We start from the raw sequence: 21905 nt of genomic DNA, 5'->3' as shown, positions 1-21905 counted from the left end.
AGGCTCGAATTGGTATTTACATCATCGTTAATATTTACACCTGAAAGAGCTTTACACTGCACGCTGTCTCAGAAGAGCAGGAAACATTTTAATAAAGGATCCTTTCCATCCGGGACATCATTTGTTTGAATTGTTGTCGTCTAGTAAACTATTTAGGTCCATAAAATCGCGGACCAATAGACTCCAGAACAGTTTTTACCCCCAGCGCCATACAGGAGTGGAACACTGCCAGCACACACACACATACATATTCATAAACTGAGAAATGGACCAATCTGATGGGACATGTTATATCTCAACCTATAGAAGGTTAACAACACCCTCTGTTTATTTGAGTGTATACATGACACTATTCTTTAATTCGGGTTACATTCTGTTGCACTTACCTCTTTTTTTTCTTTATGTGCAATATCATGCAGTACTTACTGCACCATATTTTGTTTTGCACTATTTGACTGTCACCTTGCTTGCACTGGTTTTGTGAGTATTGTTTTATATTGTTTTGGCATTGTCTTGATTGTGGCATATTGTTTTTTGATGTATTGTACTGTATATTATTCTACTTAAATTGTATTACCGGTATTTAAATAAAATGTTAGTCCGCACAAGCTATATGTGATGGTACCGTAAGGATTGCATCAATTTCGCTATACCTTTGTATAGTGACAATAAATAATCTTGAATTTTGAATCTGAGCAGATGAAACTTGTGGTTATGGTAAGGGCAGTGGCATTTCTGGAACACGCTCTAAGTGGTTCACCGATCAGAACACGCCGGAAAAGCTAACCAATCGGAGCACATTTCATATTTCAGATGATGGGGGTTAATTGAAATCGGAACTAAACAAATCGCTTGAGATAGACTGGGAAGCGAGGTGCTGCAATAATAAAATGTTTAAAAAAAAGTTCTTTTTTTAATAATCAAGCATTAAAACCTATTCTAGTACACCCAAAAAAAATCAAGACTTCGTAAAAGGGCATAATAGGAGGACCTCTTTTTTGAACCGACGTTTAGACATAGTCTTTCCGCAGGCTTTGTGATCCATTACCTGATCCTTCACCACAGCACACACATTATCTTAATTAAATGGATGAGCTTTGCAAAATGCTTTAGACAAGCATCGTCTGTCCAGACATCTTTGAAACACTGTCATTGCCCATATGTAATGACTAGGTGGCACCCGTCTTCCCTCTGGGGTCTTCTGTTTCCTGTGTTCCTGCTTGCACCTGCTACCCAATACTGCTCATCCCTCAGCAGCTGTGTTCCAGTCCATTAGGCCTAATTGTTTGATTAGAGGATAAAAATATCTAGCATTACAGTAATATTCATGTGCTCTGCTCCAAACCTACTGCGTTGAACGATACACTTGTTGTTGCCTATGTAGTGCCTTCCAAATTACGTGCATATAATTTTGTCTCTAGACTGAATCTGCACATGCAGAGCACATTTTACCAGGTTTAAATCAATTTTGTTGAATTCCACAGTTTTCACCCAAAATCTGCACTGAAAACAAAGGTAAACGTCAGAATATTCTGTCTGGGTCCTGCTTATTAGCTCCAGTTCAATTAGGTTGGATTTGGGAAAGGTTTTAGGACCTGTCGTACTGCGCTGGATGCACTAGCCAGCATTCATCACATTAAACATTGACGTTAAACATCCTATAAGCCAATCAGTGTCCACATGTGGCTTTGAATGTTGTTTTGGTAATCTGCATGACAAAGTTGGTGGCAGGTGTTTATCCTCGTCTCATTTCTGGAAGATGGGGGTCTTAGATGGTGTCGCAGATGGGGGCTTTGGTCAGTGTGTCATGCTCAGATTTGAGCCGCTGTGTCTCAGGGGATGGGTTGTATTACATTGTGTAATGATGTAATGCGATCTCTCAGCACTCTGCTTTTGAGCAGCACCAGGGCTTTGTTTGCAGAGAGAATGTATTGTGGGGGTGAAGCCCTTACATCAAGGGTGTTTCCCTGCCTTGTGCCCACAACCCCAAGATTCTGGGATTGCCTCCAGCATTCAAGCGTAGGACCCCTACCTAGACAAGCAATTTGGAAAGTAGATGAATGGATAGACAATTGAAATACAACAGGGATTACTTGACCACCCCCGCCAAGAATGGGTACCTGATGATTTTGGAATAAATTACTTTAAATGCAGTTTTGGTAGTATCATCATACAAAAAAAAAAAAAAAAGCAAATGTTTGGATAAAGCAGATTTTTAAGTGATTCCCAACCCTTTAATATTCTAGTAAAGTGTGGATTTTTACCTTATTGAAGATTTGCAGGTCAGTGTTTGGATTTCCTGTTTTAATGACCCTAGTGAAAATAACAGTAAACATTCATATCCCATGACCAGTGCATTCATACCCAAAGCAGGACCTGAGTGAAAGCATTTGAGTCCCTTTGACCGGCTGAAATGTGGAGCAAAGACTCGAACAAGATCAGTTCAGCAGTTTTTACATCCCATGAGTCGTGGACAATTCTTTTGGCTCGTGTTTTGATTATGTTCTTCAGTCCAACAGAATTAAGCTCCAGACACCTTTTAGATCAGGGGCAGATTTACTCTAAATGTTTCATCCATGCAGGGCACTCAGCCATCAGTCTAATCACAGTAGCTTTTGTATTTACATATCTGTAGATATTTATTGTAGGAATTGTCTGATCATCTTGGGTTTAACCCTGCAAATCCTGAAAAATGAAATAATAGTCAGAAAAAGAAAACGTTACTTTTTATTGAATAGTTTACTGAACCTTTTGACAATGTATAAAAGAAAAAGAAAAAAATATATATATTATAATACCTTTATATAATTAGGTCAGTGGTCTCTATATAGGCAGATCAGATTACACAAAACTCACGAGACAATGTTTCTATGCGCAGCTGAAATTGCTTAACTACATTTACTGGTCTGGCAGTTCTACCTGGTGTCTGAAAAGGACAATAAATGTGCAATGACAACGCAGTGCTGAAGTGCCAACTAGTCTCTCCCTATGGAGGATCCCTTTATCACTCTACAGATAAAGCATTGTGGAAAATTTGCGCATTTACCCCATAGTGATAAAATAAAATTCTGTATCAAATTTATAGGCAGGACAAGTAGTTTGTATGGCTTGGTTTGTAGAGAATTACAAACATGCCCACATGTATTCAAACGCACATAACTATAGAATTAATTATTCATGCGCACGTGAGCGCCATCAGCGTTTCTCACAAGTTCACGTTTAAAGTCTGTGTAGAGAGTCAAGTCAAGTCATCTTCATTTATATAGCGCTTTTAACAATGTAGATTGTTTCAAAGCTGCTTTACAGAGATAAACGTATAATTTAAGGTAACAGATTGTTTTGACTTTATAGCGGTTCTTGAATAATGTTACTTTCCAGCTAAAGTTAGTTTTGATTGATTCACTTCCGTCGAAAGGATAATTTGTTATTAAATTAGGGGCCGCTAAGACGACACAGACTTTAAACGCGAACTATTTGTGTTTGAATATATGTGCGCATGTTTGTAATTCTCTACAAACCAAGCCTATACAAACTACTTGTCCTGCCTATAAATTTGATACAGAATTTGACTTTATCACTACGGGGTAGATACGCCAATTTTCAACAATGCTTTATCTGTAGAATGATAAAGGGATCCTCCATAGGGAGAGACTAGTTGGCACTTCAGTACTGCGTTGTCATCGGGTCCAGGTGGGTGGCATTCTTTTTATGATGTAACGAGTACATCAGGATTTAAGGGAAGTGTTCCCTGTTCCGGCTGACCTAATCTATGCACCCTAACATTGAGTTATAGAAGTCTATAATGCATTATGTGAATGCTAGGTCAAAGAGATGTGTCTTTAATCTAGCTTTGAACTGACAGAGTGTGTCTGCTTCCCGGACAATGGTAGGAAGACTGTTCCAAAGTTTTGGTGCTAAATAGGAAAAGGATCTACCGCCAGCAGTCGATTTTGATATTCTAGGTATTATTAACTGGCCGGAATTTTGAGATCAAGGACTATAATGCGTTAAGAGCTCGCTCAAGTACTGCGGAGCTAAACCATTTAGTGCTTTGTATGTAATCAGCAATATTTAAAAATGTATACAATGTTTAATAGGCAGCCAATGCAGTGTTGACAGAACGGGGCTAATATGGTCATACTTCCTGGTTCTGGTAAGAACTCGAGCTGCTGCGTTTTGAACTAGCTGTAGTTTGTTTGTTAAATGTGCAGGGCAACCACCCAGTAGATCATTACAATAATCTAGCCTTGAGGTCATGAACACATTAACTAATTGTTCCGCATTTTTCAATGAGAGCATGTGGCGTAATTTAGATATATTTTTAAGATGGAAAAATGCGGTTTTACAGATACTAGACACGTGACTTTCAAATGAAAGATTGGTATCAAAGAGCACACCCAGGTTCCTAACCGACGACGAAGACTTAACAGAGCAGCCATCAAGTGTTAGACAGTATTCTAGGTTATTACGTGTGGAAGTGTTTTGTCCAATAATTAGAATCTCTGTTTTTTTCAGAATTTAGTACTGTAGTTGGAAATTACTAGTCATCCAATTTTTATATCAGCTTTGCATTCCCTTAATTTTGTGAATTGGTAGGTTTCGTTAGGTTTTGAAGAAATATACAGCTGAGTATCGTCGGCATAACAGTGAAAGCTAATTCCATGTTTCCTAATGATATTTCCTAATGGTAGCATGTACAGAGTGAACAGCAGCGGTCCTAGTACTGAGCCTTGTGGTACGCCATACTGAACTTGTGATTGATAAGACATCTCTTCATTTACTGCTACAAACTGATAACGGTCAGATAAGTATGATTTAAACCATGCTAGTGCAATTCCACTAATGCCAACATAATGTTTGAGTCTATTTAAAAGGATGTTGTGGTCAATGGTGTCAAATGCAGCACTAAGATCAAGTAACACTAATATAATAAGAGAGAACGGTGTCGTCTTAGCGGCCCCTAATTTAATAACAAATTATCCTTTCGACGGAAGTGAATCAATCAAAACTAACTTTAGCTGGAAAATAACATTATTCAAGAACCGCTATAAAGCCAAAACAATCTGTTACCTTAAATTATACGTTTATCTCTGTAAAGCAGCTTTGAAACAATCTACATTGTTAAAAGCGCTATATAAATCAAGGTGTGTTGACTTGACAATGTATTTGCAGAGAGTAGAGACATTGCAACGACAGCAACCCTATAGCAATGACAGCAATAAACTAGGGCTATTATTTTAGGGCATTTCTTTCCTTCACAGATGTGTGCTTTCTTTCCTCTCTAAAAGCCAAAACTTAATGTCCAAATCAGCTAGATCAGTGATTTATCGTACAATACAGTCTACTGTCGCTAAACTGCAGGACTTCCTCAATAATAAAAGGAGTTATTAAAACTACATTAAGCTGCGGAAGTTATTCTGTTCCCCAAGCGGCTTTCTGTGCGCGCTCTAAAACTGAGCGGAGCACGGAGAAGCAAAGCGAACTTTAATTGAGCTTTGGGTTTACGCCTAAATGGGTAAATACACAAAGAAATATGTCAAAATGCCCGGCTTGGTGAGCATTCACACACTATTGGTTATGTCTTAAGTAAACATAAGCAGTTTGGGAAATAAGTTGCATGTGTGACTGTATATTGGATCTGTGCATTTGCTCTTAAAGTGCCAGCAGCCTAATATTACTGCAGCCATCTGTGTCATTAATGTTAATCAAACAACAAAATACAGAAAATCACTCCGTGCTCTTTAGTAGATTGGATTAATAGAAGGATTAATCTATATTTAATTTATACAGACTATGAAGTGTTGTTTTACATTTGACTGCTTTCTGTAGGTATAGACTGTTCTGTTTTTTTTTCTGATATGCTATTTTTGTTAATCTCTAAGAGAGGGAATTTAATATTTTGTTAGCCAATAAAGTTATCAATTCATGATGCTTTCTCAGCAATTTTTATATATATACAGTATATACTTAAAATGCATTGTTAAGAATAGTTGGCTTATTATTTATTTTTTAACAAAGTACAATTACTTGAGTACTTTTTTGTTGTGTTCTGGAACACAAGTTATTTTGTAGTTATTTTTTCTGGAAACTTTAACTTATATTAACTACATTTGAAAGACAAATATCGTACTCTTTACTCTACTACATTTCTGTCAAGGTCCTTGAGTAGAAAGTAGTAACGTCAGGGATGATTTTGGTTGCAGGGGTTGCATTTTGGTTAGAAATGAAAGTCGGGTTGACGTCAGAACTCGACTGATGTTGGTTTCTGACGTCAACCCGATTTTCAACCACAATACAACGCCTGTCCAACGTTGGAGATTAACGTCAATCTTATATTGGATTCTGACATCAACCTTATTTTAATTTTCAACGCTGGGTTTGGTCTTCTAAATGTGAATTTTGTCATTGTTTTGGAGCACACTAGGCTAACATATTCATTCTAAAAGCCAAAAAAATGGGAACAGCCATTTGGGTGTCCAAAACCATTGTGGATGTTATTGAGTACACTTATTCAATCTCAATACTGGAACTGTGTTCTAGAAATAAATGTGACATTGATATGAAGGTAGGCAGGCATTCAGAGGCATAAGGTACTGTAAATATTACATGCAACAATAATAAAACAATGCATTGACATTTACTTAAAGTACTTACTAAAAGTACTCATTTTTTAAAGTACTTAAGTATTAAAGTAAAAATCGGTCTTTACAACTTTTACTTGTAACAGAGTAATATTTGACCAGTAGTATCTGTACTTTTACTCAAGTAAGGAAGTTGTGTAATTTGTCCACCTCTGATCGCCCAATACTGCTTCCAGTGAGCGATAATCGTGAGCGCCTAAATCCTGATCGGACCACTCTTACTTGAAGAAAAAACTGCAATTTTATTCAGAGCAAAGTAAGGTGCAGATATTCAGATTAAAAAATCAGCTGAAATTCTGATAGATAGAGGCAGGCAAATGTATATAATGTATGGCAGGCAAAATGCATATAATTATCAATTGTCACATCTCCCAATAATATGTATAAAAGATTATGTAAGATTGTTTAATTGCTCTGTTTTGAACTATTCTTCCTTCTAATGGTCTAAAGTCCATTTTAGAAGACTTGTTTACTTGAGAATGAATCATATTTGGGTTGTGCCATGTTGCACCTTTTGTTTAAGGCGGTCCGGCCCTCCTTGAGGTTGAAAACCGCAATTTAGGCTAATATTATCTCTGCACTTTACTCCTACTTGTAGGCCAGGGCTGGGTACATGTAATTTGTGTATTTTTGATGTTTTTGATTACCTGTTTACTATAACATTACTATAGCCTTTACTACTGTAGTGTTAGGGTGTGTCTCTTTGCATGACTATCTTTACAAGCAGAAAAAGAGATGTAGAAATTACAGGATGGATTCATCATTATTTCAACCCAGAATCAGGGGTCATTATCATCATCATCATCAATAGCAGATACTGATCACCCCATTCCCACAAATTGCAGGAGTGTGAATTTGGGGAGTGCTGTGTGTGCAGGAGACTCTTTTATTTGACTTGGTCTCTCACTGCCACATCTCACACACATATGGGAAGCAGGAGGCAGGATTCATCCAGGGTGTGGGCCAGATGTCTGCTTCTCTCATCACGCCTAAACTCCAGACTGGCACAAACTTGCTGAAACTGCCGCCTAAAGGGGTCGCATATATAATGAGGAATCGAGAAGAATTAATGAGAGATTCAAGTTTAGAACGTTCACCAAGCCTTGAGCTTTTTCTGTGTTTAGCACCTACTACTCTGCAGATCCCAGTATAACAGGGGCAGACATGAGCAACTGAAATATATTTAACAAGATCTCGGATCATTCCAGTCTGATCACATTTCATTGCAGATTGTTTTCTGAATTTGTTGCAATGAAATGTAGCTTTGCACAGAAGGATGGACCCCTTAAAACACAAAAAGAGGGCACTCAAAACAGCTTTTTAGTAATCTACTAGAGTCAGAGGAAAATTGTTGACTTTTTGGTGAAAAAAATAATAACGCGGGCCTAAGGGAGAACATTTTTAATAAAATTAAAATAATTTAAAAAGTGGGTACCTGTGTTAAGCCTAATCAAACCCCATTGGTTATTTACACCTTTCAGCTGTGTTTACAAGCCAAGACCTGAAGCTATTTTCCATTGCCAGACCAGATAGAGAAACTATGGTGTAAAAAGTTAATTACTGTTAAAAAATGTGTGATATCTGCTTCAGACCACATAACAGACGTAAGTCAAAGTGCATTAGATTAATAGCAGCATTAATATATATATGTATATATATATATATATATATATATATATATATATATATATATATATTATATACTCTACACTATCTGGTAGAGAAACACTTCATTATATATATAAAATGAAGTTATACATTTACATAATTAAGTTATACATTTATATATAATGAAGTGTTTAAGACAATTTAATTTTACACAAAATGGATAGGGTACTTTTATCATAGTGGCTGCATGACAATGCATGTGGAAAACCTACAGTACCACATTTGGTCTCTTCAGCTGCTTGTGTACGGATGTAGGCATTAGGCAATAAGGAAATGTTCAGCTACCTCTGCTGTTTACAGAGCCGCTACAGTTGTTTGCTTTCCCAGAATCCCTTAATGATCCAGGGATTTACAGAAAATAGCCCATTACTTTCTCCCTACGCTGTGAAATGTAAATTACTTGGGTTGGTACGGTATCATTTCAGTTTGCTGCGGCAGTGAGGAAATCAGAACGATTATTGATTGCCCAGTCAATCATGAGCAAAGTTCTAAGTTGTATATCTTGCATAAAGGATAGGTGATGTCACACAATCTTCCTTTACAATTATTGCTTATCAGATTGTACAATGTGACCTTGGTAAGATCCAATTTTCTTTTTCGGTCCTTTGCATTTACCTAAGGTTTCTGGGTTTAATTCAAATATGTTTTTTTCTCTATCACTTCAGCACAGTTTTATAAGCCGCAAGTGACTCTTGTTCATTGTTGCTCATCCCACACATGCTTCCAGGTAATATTGTATAACAAGTGTTGATAAATAATTTTCAACATTCACATGGACATTTAAGTGAATGTGTCATCCCGGTTGTTGTTATCAGCGGTGGCTTTTAGCACAGAGAGAGATGACCTCTGGACTTTGCGTTGGCAGACATGCTCTTTGGTAGAGTGTGAAGCTTCTCTTCTCGTGTAATTGTGGCCACCCACCCTTATCCTTTGGCAGTGAAACACAAAGCTAACCGCCTCTGTCCCAGCAGTATTCACTGCCTACAATTCAAAGCTGTATAAGTGTAAAAAAAAAGAAGAATAAAAGTCTGGAGTATTATGGGGCCATAGGGATAAAGTGAGGGGAAATGCTCTCTTCCCAACTGGAAAGTCCCTTCTATGGGATTGCATGAGAATCTGAATATATCAGCTCCACACTGTTTGTTCTGGCTCAGGTTGTGTAATAACTAAATCACTTCCCCTCTGTCATCAATAGATATGCATCTGAATGCACACAAGTGTTTACATTTCTTTTGTCAGCCAGTTAAGTCAGTTAATTATAGTAAAATTTCAATCCATAAAGGAGTTTGATGGGCTTTTGCGTTAATATCCGCTATTGTCCGTTTTTAATATGTAAATATGAAAGAGATACATATTTTAATCATTTACTGCATTGAGGACTTTATCTCTGTGCCGAGTTTCCTAATATTAAAATATCATGCTTTTGCCCTGTGTGGATTTATAATTTGTAATCGTCCCATGTCGAGAACTATGGTATTGTCATGAACTTGGCCTCAGCCTGTGTTTGCTTTTCTCATTGTTTACATTCTTGCTTTGACTTTCCTTGGTTTCTCAGGGTTGCAGCAATGACTTCACATCTTGACTTTACACTTGACCTCCATTTCTTTTCACCCATGGAATCAGGCATGTTTGAAATAAGCTTTAAACTGTAGCCATGTGTTAAATTGCTTGCTGTTTTAATTAAGTAATTGATCCTTTGCTAAGCTGTGTCTTTTCATACTGTTATTACCCTTTTTTACCTTGCCAACTGTTGCCATCTGTCATATCACTGAAGCAATTGCTTGATTTACGATCTCAACAGTTTGTGTAATGAAGCGATTTCTTTAAAGTAGGTTTTGCAATGTCAAACCTTATTTCAGTCTTCATGACAATAACAACTTTAAGAACATTTGTATTTTCTCAGATTTGATATACAAATTGCTTAAGCTTCTAAATGATTAACAACCAAGACTTTGCTGAAAAACCAGTTGAATACCATCTACTACATGCCTTCTGTCATCTGATTGATAGTTTGTCTGGGTTTTTTAACACATCTTAAGACATATTATTGGGAGTGACAACTTAAATTAAAATTGAATTAAAATAGCCCCACATCATCACATACCCTTCACCATACCTAGAGTTTGGCATGGTTTAATTTCAGTTTGCCTAATAGCTGGTTTGATTTGCATTGAGAGATGATCTTATGGAAAGTACCCAATGCTAATCTCTAGGTATGGTGAAGGGTATGTGATGATGTGCGGCTATTTTAATTCCAAAGGCCAGGGGAACTTTATCAGGATGCATACTATCCTGGATCCATGAAATAACTGGCCTTTACAAAAATAAATCTGCCTCTATAGGAATTTAACATAGGGGTGTCCTGACTTATGCACCCTGTATTTTAAGGAAGAACATATATTTATTTACGATACACTATTCATTCACAAAGAAAATTGGTGTCCTTAAAGGTTGGATTTTTCCTCATTTTTTAAATTAAAGGGGTCATGACATGGGTTTTTTAAATTTTATTATTATGTTCCCTTGGGTGCAATTATAGTATTACTATAGTTTTTTTTACAAAAAACTTTTAAAATGTAGTGATTTATGACCTTTTCCCACCCTGTTTCTCATCCTCTGATTCAAACAGTCTGTTTTGGGGGTGTTTCCCCTTTAAGAGTTCACTGTTAACGCCCACTGTTATGATTGGCTAACGTCAGTGCCTATGCATCAATTATTAACGCCCCCAGCCAGAACATTTGCGGATTCAGCGTATTTAAAAAGTAGTTTAAAGTTTTAAATACATTACTTACAGTTTGTCTCGACGTTGTTGAGCCCAGAATAGTCGGCACGGACTTATCTTTGAGCAACAGTTTTCTGGCAAAGCCAGCATCATTTTGGGATTTGTTCTCAAAACAGTCATCCTTCAAATGTATAGATCAAACGCTTAAACTAACACTGCCGTGACTGAGACGTCCGCAAAAAATAAAGTGCATCCATTTTGTGCATACACTGATTGGCTTCATCACTGTCTCCTCTCCACCAGTAAGCTGGTGTGTGGTGGGCGTTCTGGCGCAATATGGCTGCCGTCGCATCATCCAAGTGGATGCTGCACATTGGTGGTGGTTGAGGAGATTCCCCCCTTCTATGTAAAGCGCTTTGAGGTCTCAGATAAAGCGCTATATAAATGTAACGAATTATTATTATTATTATTATTATTTTTCCCTGACGACTGGATCTTTCGCAGCGTATTCAAAGATGTTGTTTGTCCACAGCCAGGAACAGCACATCTGCGTGGCATTGTAATTTCCCTGTACACAGACCCACTCGCTGTCCGTCAACTGAACACTTGTGAGGCGCGCAGCGCGCGGGCGCGACAATGATACGAAATGAGCGTAGTTGCCTTGCGCTTTAAGCGTAGTTGTCTTGTGCCGGAGGTGGTCGTATGCAAACGCTGGTACGTCACTTCGTACCGTGACGTCACTTCTTACCATGGATCCAGAACGAGCTGTATTTAGAGCTTGATTAAATAAATGATTCGTTTATAATGGGGAGGACGTCTTAAGCTATGAAACTTGCAGGACGTTTTAATGGTACAAAGACCTCTTATATCCCAAAAGATCAAGGCAAATTTGGTTTCTCATGTCATGACCCCTTTAAGGCATAAAGATCAATTTCCAAAAGATTAGCATGGGTGTCTAAACTTATGCATAGCACTATATATATATATATATATATATATATATATATATATATATATATTATGCATTTTATGTAGGTATGCTGCTATACTATGAGTATATTTATCTATATTATCGGAATTTCTTCTTACTTTTTGGTCATATAAATATAATATTTTTGCAATTAAATTGAGGAGGGTTTTTTTCTTCCTTGAGGATGTGCTCTATGAACCTCTACAACCTGATGTATCAAATATGATACTAAAAAAAAATTAGTTAAATGTATTTTTATAAATGTTATTTTAAAGGTCCAATAATTAAATGCATTTTCTGTGTATTTTTTTTTTTTTCATATGCTAGGCTTTACAGCGTTATATCATGCTGTTCACAGAAATGACTTATTCCCGTGAGACGTTCTGTAAACTTTCTAGAAGCAAGCAGACTTTGAGGTAGTCAGCCACGCTATACTGTGCTAAGTTATGACCATTATATAATCACCCTATTGCACCATATAATTGTATTTATTTTGGCTCTCAAAATGTGAAGGTGACCCCTCTCCCAGCATGTTCACAATCCCTCTCCCTCATTTCCTGCCACGGGGTTGGATAAACAAGCTTTGGCTCGTGTGGAACAGCCTCCCCTTGGCCACTGCTAGCTCGTGCCACAATGGCATCGTTTGTCGTCTAGTTGGAGACTGTTTGCCTCCCCAACAGCACTACATCCATTCAGGGTCACGTTTGGGTCACATCCCCCTCCCCTCCCATTGAGATGTCAAGTGATGTCTTTTTTTGTGGCATGTTCAACTATTCTTCTTTGTACAACCCGTCCACCATGTGTGTGTATGTCATCCACTACATTGGCAAATGCCATTTCTAGTTTGGGTTGTAGTCGACTTTGAATATTGGAAAAGCCGTATTCTCTCCCTGCGCAGTAAGGGTGAATGAATGAGAGAGGATGTTCTCTCTCTGGGGCATCAGGACATCAGAACACACAAAGGTTTGTGCTGGGCCTTTTAAAGCACGCTGTTATTTTGCATGGAATACATTTTAGTTCATCCGTTTTCCTGTGCATCGACAAAAGCCTTCTTATTACTGCCTAGACAGCATTTTAAGGCACCATAGATGTGTTCCCAATTTGAAGGCTGTTCCAAAATGCATCCAAGATGGTGGCCAAAATCCATGGCAGAAACGTGTATCCTTTACTGAGAAACCTATCCCAGAATGCATTGTGAGCAAGATTGTAGAGAAGCCAGAAAAATGTCAACTATAGTCATTTAGCCTTCATTGCTAAAGTTTTTGTGGAAAAAAATTATCTATTATGATTATATTAAAACCGCAACATGCATTTGATTCCAACAGGCGTAAATATTTAATTTGTTTAACATTCTAGTAATTCCATAGCCTGGTTCTACCAGACTCTCGTACATTTCATTTGTACAGAGAGTCTGGCCTCTCTCCATGGACAAGCATTAACTTCCTTGAAGGCGGGTACTCTGTTGAAGTTTAAAACTATTGTATCTGCCCAGAGCCACTCTGGATCTGCCCTAACCAATCGCTAACGTGTGGTCGTGACGTATGACGACTCAAACTAGCGCACGACTTCAACGTCATCGTTCTCAGCCACTCCCTCTGTACGCTGATTGAACCTGCAAAATATTGATCGGAGAAAATCCAAGAATATACCTCAAACCCAGACCTAGTACTGAAGGAAAATTAAAATTGAGCGGAAGTACGTAGGAGGGCGGAGCCAGGCTAGTAATTCCATACATTTGCTTCATAAACATCCTTCTCTGATATATCCATTCTGCTCTGTTTGCTCTGTTGTCGGTGTTTCTTTGTCTTAAGCACTCTAATACACTGCATGGTATCGGTATCAGAGCATTTGAATGAGTACAAGTACACGAGCGCAGGATCGGGCCCGGTGCATCCCTACTCTATAGTATACATGTTTGTTGTATGAATGAAATTTGGGTGTACTACATCTACCAATTTGATATTATCATGTTGTGCCACTTCATTGCCATTTACAATCTCTCCCCTATGGCCTCATGAGATGGTAAAGTGACCATAGGATGTTCTCTTCAGAATCTCAGAAGTGGTATGTAGTCCAGGTACTTCTCATTTACTGTTTTATGAATTCTTAACGAATAATTCAGACATGCTGCTCTCTTCCACATACTTTTCTTGTCAATTATACAGTAGGGAAGTTGGCATATTCGGATGCCAAGTTTATTTTCCAATGAGTTCATTGCAATGCATTCTGGAGTATTTATCTGCTTGAGGATGAATGTAATTCTGCCTTCTTTTTCCCAAAAGAAGGTATATATGTTCCCTTAAAATACTTCCCACAGACAGCTCTCTTGGTTGGCCTAAATGTAAGTCTACATGGGTCTCCTCAAAGGACAGTTGTAGGACACGTGACCGAACATACAGTGCACAGATGTCAGGAAAACTGAGTCAGAGCAGATAGAGGGAAGCAGTAAAGTCATCCGGTTTGGGGTGACTAAAAACAGACCGACTTGCTACTTCCTGAGCGTGTGAAGGGGATGATGGAAGGGGGATCCCAAGTGTAGGTCTCTATTGTTTCAACACAACATGTGCAAGTACCTTTTGTGTTAAAAACACAGCAAATGGAAGATTAGAGTTTTTGTTTTTTCCCAAAAGAAATATTACATTGGAGGAGTCTGAACTATCTATTTTGGGAAGTCAATTTAACTGTTAGGTTAAAGTCTTCAATGTACAGTAGACCTCCTCCCATCTTACTCCCAATATCTGTCATTGTTTTAAATTTAGACTTTGGCTGGAGAACAAAACCGCTTTTTTAACTGTTGAAAGTCACATTGTCTTATTTCATATCTCTCATGGGAAAGCATCACGTCCTGTAGCTGTTTACTCTCTCGGGCTGTGCAATAGCTTCTCCATGTGCATGTAGAGTCAGACACACTAAAGTCTATAAAACAAGAGTCATATTTGTGCATGAAGCAGCTGAGGTGGTCATGGCCACCTGGTTGAATGCACTTGTTTTTTGTTTTTGTTTTTTTGGGGCTTTCCTTCTCCGGGGCTTCTGTGGTCCATTGTTTCAGTGTAGCCTGTGATCATTCCACCTCAAGTTGGAAAACATTACTTCCGCTGTGGCTCATTCAGAAGCAGATATGGATATCCTATTCCAGTGTAGTGAGGTGTCCAGCATGCTGAGCCACAATTCATTATTTGGCTACAGTTGCTTTGTCCTGCCCCAAAAAACATGTGACCAGTTGTTGGCCCAGTTGTTGTATGGCATTTCTTATGTATTCGGCGTTTTATTTAATTATTTTAAATGTATGCATGTATGTATGTATGTATGTATGTATATATGAATGTTATAAAATAGTTCAGTTTTTTACCTTACCTCATAAGTAAAGGTAAATAACTGTAAATGTTTAACATCGCAATGTATGCAGTTTTACTGTTAAAATACTGTAAAATATATGGGTTTCGCAAGTAAGAACAATTCAGTTGTTAAATTAAATGGTCAAAAATGGTCAAATAACTTTCCAAAAAAGCGCTGTGACATCACATGATTGTATTTTTTTTTATGTATAATACATTATAGTTATTATATTGTTGTAAAATATACAAGCACAACTACAGAAAAATTACCATATTTTTACAGCTATTTTCAGGCAACTAGCTGCTTTTTCTTTTCTAGTGTTACCGTAAGTTTAATAGTTTGGTTTATTTTTACATTATTTTTACAGAGAAAGTATATACTAGAACTAAATTATTTTCTTGACACTTTTGTAAATTATCTGTAAATGAATGGCTCTTTATAAAAAAATCAAAAAGATCAGACAATCAGACTTGAACTTTAAATAGTTATTTGGTTTGAATCTAACGTCTCACTTACTAACTGAATCGGTCTGTCCACTAGGAAAAATAAAACTCAAAATAAACTAAGAACTGTAACATGGTTGAGGCACATTCAGAATAGAGTTTTGTAGTTTTGAATAGTTTTGATTTTATTAGAATAAAAATTAGAACCAAAAATATAGTTTTCTCAATATTAAAGAATTAAGTGGTATCATTCAGAACCAATATGTCATTTAGATGTGACAGTATCATACAGTGTAAATGAATCACTTCTACAGAAAAGCTCTGTACATTAACTGCATTGATGCCATCTGTATTTTGGGTGTTCCTGCCCTTGTGATAAGTTTTCCCTTTTATGTAGGACTACGGGTGTTAGTAACCTACTATTTCTGCCATGTGCCTCATGTTTGCGGATTTGGGCCTCACCACGGCCTTAAGCCAAGCTGAAATTACTGTTCAATCTCCCGTAGGCCATGTGCTAAAGGACATCCCTCCTCGATTCATCATGAAGCTCTCATTCATCTCCTGGTCAGATGTGGATACTCCAAGCCCACAGATTTCATCTCACCAAGTCTTTTATCATTCAGAGTGATGCATGTATACTCTAGAAATATCTCTTTCTTGTAGGGTAGACTTAGCAAACTGACCCCTCTATCCTAACCTTGTGATAATCGCACAGAGAAATTTAACTGCAGATTTTCTCACTTTACTCTTAATCTCCTCTCTTTCTCCGCACATGGTTTGGCTCCAGCCAGGGCGTGAAGACATTTCAAAGAACATGAATGATTCCTACGCCTATGAATGCAAACCAAAACTCAATTTTAGCTCAAAGTTGGATCAGGACATATACCACACACGCGTCTCCTCCCTTTTGTCATTGGAAGAGTGCTTGTCTTTTTTGTTGCTCTTAGTAGACTGACTGAGGAAGCGTAAAGGGTCCATTCATATTCAGATTGAAGGTATTCATATTCACATTGACGCGCCTCCACTTAAAGAGGTTTTGCAGTGCCTAAAGCGTCCCGTCGGTCCAGATCTGCCACTTTGGCAAATTTCCTTCAATGGGACCCTGACCCCTCCCATGTTCCTCTGTCAGGGTTTGGGTAATTGTATTATGCTTCTCTTTTGTTTGGGCCATGTCGAGCGTTTTGGCCACCTCACAATGCTCAAACATCTGCTCTCTAGGCTGTGCACGTTTCTGGATTGATGTAATGCCCCGTGCCATTTCTGGCTCTCCTACTCTTCACTTTTCTACTCCCAGACCTCCGCCCAGAGCCCAAACCAGCATTTGATGGGCTCCATATTTTTGGGTTTAGTTCTCGGTGCAATTTTTTGGAGTGTCAGTCTGTTCCATTCAAGATTTTGAGTTGGTTTATTATCTTAATAATATTTAAATGAAGGCTCTAATTCAAAACCTAGTGAGCTCCTTTTCTGGCTGACAGACATTTGCAGCGATAAAGTGGACTGAAGTTGGAACATTTTGAATGAGTTTCATAATTATTTGGAGTGGCGGCGACTATTCTGTCTGTTCTGTATGAAGTTTCAAATTAGAAGTGACATGAATATTGGCTACTGAAGCTGTGGAATATAATAGTTTTTACAATGTTTCTGCATCAATGCATAAAAGCCAAAGATCTGTTTTTTATGCAATTAAATAGGCTTATAATGCATATTAATAATAATGTGCTTTTTATTGTAAATAAAGTAGGCTACTTGTATATTAAAGTGTATTGTATTATATATCTAATGTATAACATTACATTAGATCTGTGCATTAGGTCTTAACTCTTTCCCCCCACCATTGATGGTATTTTCCTTCATTCATGACACAATGCTGCCACTGAATTAGGAATTGGAATTAGGGGGTGGGGTTAGGATTAGGCAATCAGGTATCGGTTTCAACGAGGAGTGGGAATAATTTGGCAGGGTGTCAAAATTCGGCACAACACCTCACTGGTAATCCATTACACTGTTAGATGGTAGGCTGCGCTATTACGCATCTTCTGCAAGAGTAGAGAATGTCGGGATCAAAACACAGGCGAAGAAGCAGCAGAAACAAGCCATCGAAGCATAGTTTATGCACATGTAAAATAATGTGATCACCTAACATTATACAGCATTTAAATTAAAAACTGCCTAATGTTACTGAATGAGATGTCGGCCCAGAAAGAGCTATACGACTGTGCAAGATTTGGGGGTTTTGATGGAAGCCATCTAGTCCATTCATTGAGTTTGTTGAAGAGTGCAACAGGTTAGATGCCATCCCGCCTTATGGTGTGGTCACTTTTGCCTTTGTACGACAAAATTATGCGGGTAAAATTCAGTTGATCAATAAGTGGATCCACACAATTTCACACGAGAAGAGATGTTTCCCCAATTGTATTTCGCATCAGATTCAATACATGAATTTGAATACATGAATTTGCAGGCAATGACCAATATAGAGCTGCTTTGTTTGGAAGCGACCTCTGAGTAAGTGGCGCTTCATGCATCGTTACACTATTGATAAAGGAAATGTACCTTCTTTGCCCACAAAATTTGCTAATATGACAGTGCCTTTTGGATTTGACTATAGTAAAGCACCATAGAAGGCAGCATAATCATCCTGGACACTTTTGGAACCGCCTACAATGCCTAAAAATGCTGTCTATGTAGGCATGAAATATTTTGAAGCCAAAGTATTGCAATATGGTGGTTGTTTGTATGGTATCTTAAAAAAAAAAAAATTTGTGAGTAGAATAAGTCTTGACATTTTAGTGCAATCCAGTGAAATTCTCAAATGTTTTAATGTATGGCATGCCACATAAGATAAGGCAGTTTTGTCATGGAACATGCATATAAATTAAGTATTACATCAGTACCATTTAACTTTGGAACTCCTTATCAATGCTCTGGAGTTTTTGTACACTATGACTATATGTATAGCTACTTGTGAACCTGACAAATCCAGACTTAGAGGAGGGGAAATACATGCAGCATTTCCCTCACAATCAGACCTATTATTAGTGGTGGTTTTGGAAAATTCCTGAGTAATGATTGTTGAGAAGTACAGACTGGGAGGAAACTGGGAGGTAGAATAAAATGGGTTGAAATTAGCACTGTTTTTAGGCCAATTTATTTAGAGCTGGTCACTCAGCCTGGAGAGTGTCAGTCAGTAATGGACGTGTTTACGCCTAGTGTCTACAGCTGCCAAAAACACACTCACACAAATGTGAACTGACAGACTGCTGCTGTTGTCTTTTACTCCTCAAACAAGTCATTTACAATTACATCACTGTTACAGAGCTCACTGGGTTATAGGACAATATGACCCACTTTTTGCTATCCTGGAATTTATGTAGAATTAATCTAACTGCATATATTAAGAAGATCCTGTTTGTTTTCTATCAGGAAATCATACAAAACAAATGTAATTGGTCTGTGGAATTTTCTAAAGTGCTGTCAACTGTTGATGCATCCATCATTAAAAAGAAAATTGGATGCAAAGCAAAATTATTCAACAGACGGCTGGAGGGTTGTGACCCAAACATGGATCACAGTTCTGTTGTGGTAGAGTTGTTTTGCATACCCTTCAGAATAAAAATTAGGGTAATGGTTCACCCTAAAATTAAAATTCTGTCATAATTTACTCATCCTCAATTTGTTTCAAACCTCTATGAATTTATTTCTTCTGCTAAACACAAAAGAAGATATTTTGAAGAATGTCGGTAACCAGCAGACAGTTGATGCACCCCATTGACTTCCATAGTAGGAAATAAAAATACTATGGAAGTCAATGGGGTCCATCAACTGTTTAGTTACCGACATTCTTCAAAATATCTTTTGTGTTCAGCAGAAGAAATAAATTAATTCTGGTTTGAAACAACTTGAGGGGGAGTAAATGATGACAGAATTTTCCTTTTTAAGTGAACGATCTCTATAACCAAATCATGCATGCTATATAAATACACTTTTTAATATGGCTTGAGCACAATATGTGTTGTGCAGTGAATTATTGGATGGAGAGATCACTATTTTTGTAGCTATTTAATAATTTATAGTTTGTATGCAATGTTATCAAGATGAATACATTTCAAAGGTTAATTGCAAGGATTTTTTTGTGTAGCAATTTTGGTACTGTCTTGTTGCCACTTGTTGTCCCATGTAAAAATCTGGGTCCTAAAATCCACTACCGTAATCCATTTGAAAATAAATGTGACCTAGTGTTGTCCAGGTTTTAAACATATTGAATCCCTGGTGTGTGGCTATCACTGGCAATTTCCACCTCTAAACCTTGTACTCTTATTTGAGCAGAAAGTGTTCTCGATTTAGGATTGGTATGTTAATAATAGGTCTAGATGGTAGACGTAAATTGCTGATATGGTACAGATTCAGCAGAACGCTGAAGACAGGTGCCTAATTGCAAATACAAGCTTTGCTTTTCTGTTCAATTAACTCTTAAAGCCTGAATATTCTCTCTCTCTTTTCAGTTATGCTCTGGCAGATGAGGCCTACCGGTCCCTGCGGGATCAAGATAAAGACCAGTGTATTCTCATCACTGGAGAGAGCGGGGCAGGAAAGACGGGTAAGACCACTGAAAATACTTACTCTCGAATCAAGCTAATCGGTTACAAACTAGATTAAAAAGTTTGTTGAGACAAACTTTAAAGTTGGCTTGAGAAAGCCTGACCGGAAAGCTTGAAGAAGTTTTAAAAGCTTTGAAAGGTTTTCAGTTTGAAGTGGTTTTAAAGCATAAAGTTGGATGGGTTTAAAGGCGATGGATGGATGGATGGATGGATGGATGGATGGATGGATGGATGGATGGATGGATGGATGGGATCGGTTAGAAAAGATATAGCACACTAAGTCAGAACAGTCTGAAGGTCTAGTCTGAGTTTGGCAGTTCTAGCTTAAAGTCTAGGAGGAGTTGACATTTTTTGTCTCAGAAGAATAGTATATGTTTAAATAGCATTTCAGTAAGTTGACTCTCTCAAGCCAACTTTATAACAGTAGTGATGCTGCTGACTTAAATTTTTTTCAGTATTGTGATACTACTACTTTCTTAATATAGTATTTTGTAACTGTGATGTCATTTCCTGTTTCCTCATGGTCCTCATTCTTTTAATCCACTCATTCCTAAATTCTCTCCAATTCATCTTTAACAATGCCATCAAAGGAGGATTTACCCACAATGCATTGTTGCTAACTTGCTCTTATTACATTTTACAGTAGATCCATTGCATCATCTTTGTGGGATAAGTAGAGAGTAAACTGTATGTCATAGATTCTGGATAGATCAACAGTAAAATTGTTATGCAAGTTGGACTAATCTGCAATCTTAAGTAATATCTTGGATTAACTCTTGTGTCAAACTGTTCATCTGGTGTTGGGAAACAGATCTAATGGGTAACAGGGTGCTGTGTTCCTTATAATTTATGATCCAATCATAAATGTATTTGACGCTTTCATTTGGCTCCCATTCAGTGTTTACATATGGATACCATCTCATATTCTCCTTTTTAAGACATCACATAATTTTTCTTTGTGTGTAGAATGGCAAATTGTTTAGAAGTTCTGTTTAATAAAGTTAAAAAGAAAACTTTGCCTTACAGAAAATAGAGATGATCGAGCAATTAATTATTTGCTCAACATGCATATTATATAGATTAAAATATATATATATATATATTGGGAAAATAAAATACACACTCATATATTGTAGTTTTTGAATTGCAAGTGTTCATCTGACAAGCAGGGGTAGTATAGTGCTCTTTTGACTGAACTTTTGCTTGTTCTTTTAATGTCAGCTCAACTCTGTCATGTTCATTTGAAAGAAGTTATTTTACAAAACCACAGCTGTTTAGCAGTGCATAACTGGACTCTTGTTTTAAAATGACCATCTTACTGTGCCAACCATTCAAATCCAGGATGTCCAACAGTTAAGGCAATGAGATAAATGGGGATTGTGGTAATCCACGCACTACAGACTACAGAGCGAGGGCTGATGAAAAACATTGACTGTTAGTCAAGGTGACTGTTAATTTCAAAATGCTCTTCTTTACTAATGAAAATTTACCACAGCTCAGAAATAAATTAAATTGGACTCTCCTATT

General features: G+C 37.5%; 1 protein-coding gene across 6 annotated transcripts in view; it reads left to right on the top strand.

The window, feature by feature from the left end:
• myo1b (myosin IB) overlaps window positions 1-21905 on the top strand; it is an 86855-nt gene that overhangs the window by 22365 nt on the left and 42585 nt on the right. For all 6 annotated transcript variants that reach the window (XM_079619358.1, XM_079619357.1, XM_079619355.1 and 3 more), the window contains exon 4: window positions 20283-20377. In XM_079619358.1, coding sequence (XP_079475484.1) covers window positions 20283-20377 — 95 coding nt within the window. The remainder of the gene's footprint in view (window positions 1-20282; window positions 20378-21905) is intronic.

The sequence above is a fragment of the Phoxinus phoxinus genome, assembly GCF_949152265.1.
Source record: "Phoxinus phoxinus genome assembly, chromosome: 7".
NCBI lineage: Eukaryota > Metazoa > Chordata > Actinopteri > Cypriniformes > Leuciscidae > Phoxinus > Phoxinus phoxinus.
This window is presented reverse-complemented; position numbering and strand designations above follow the sequence as displayed.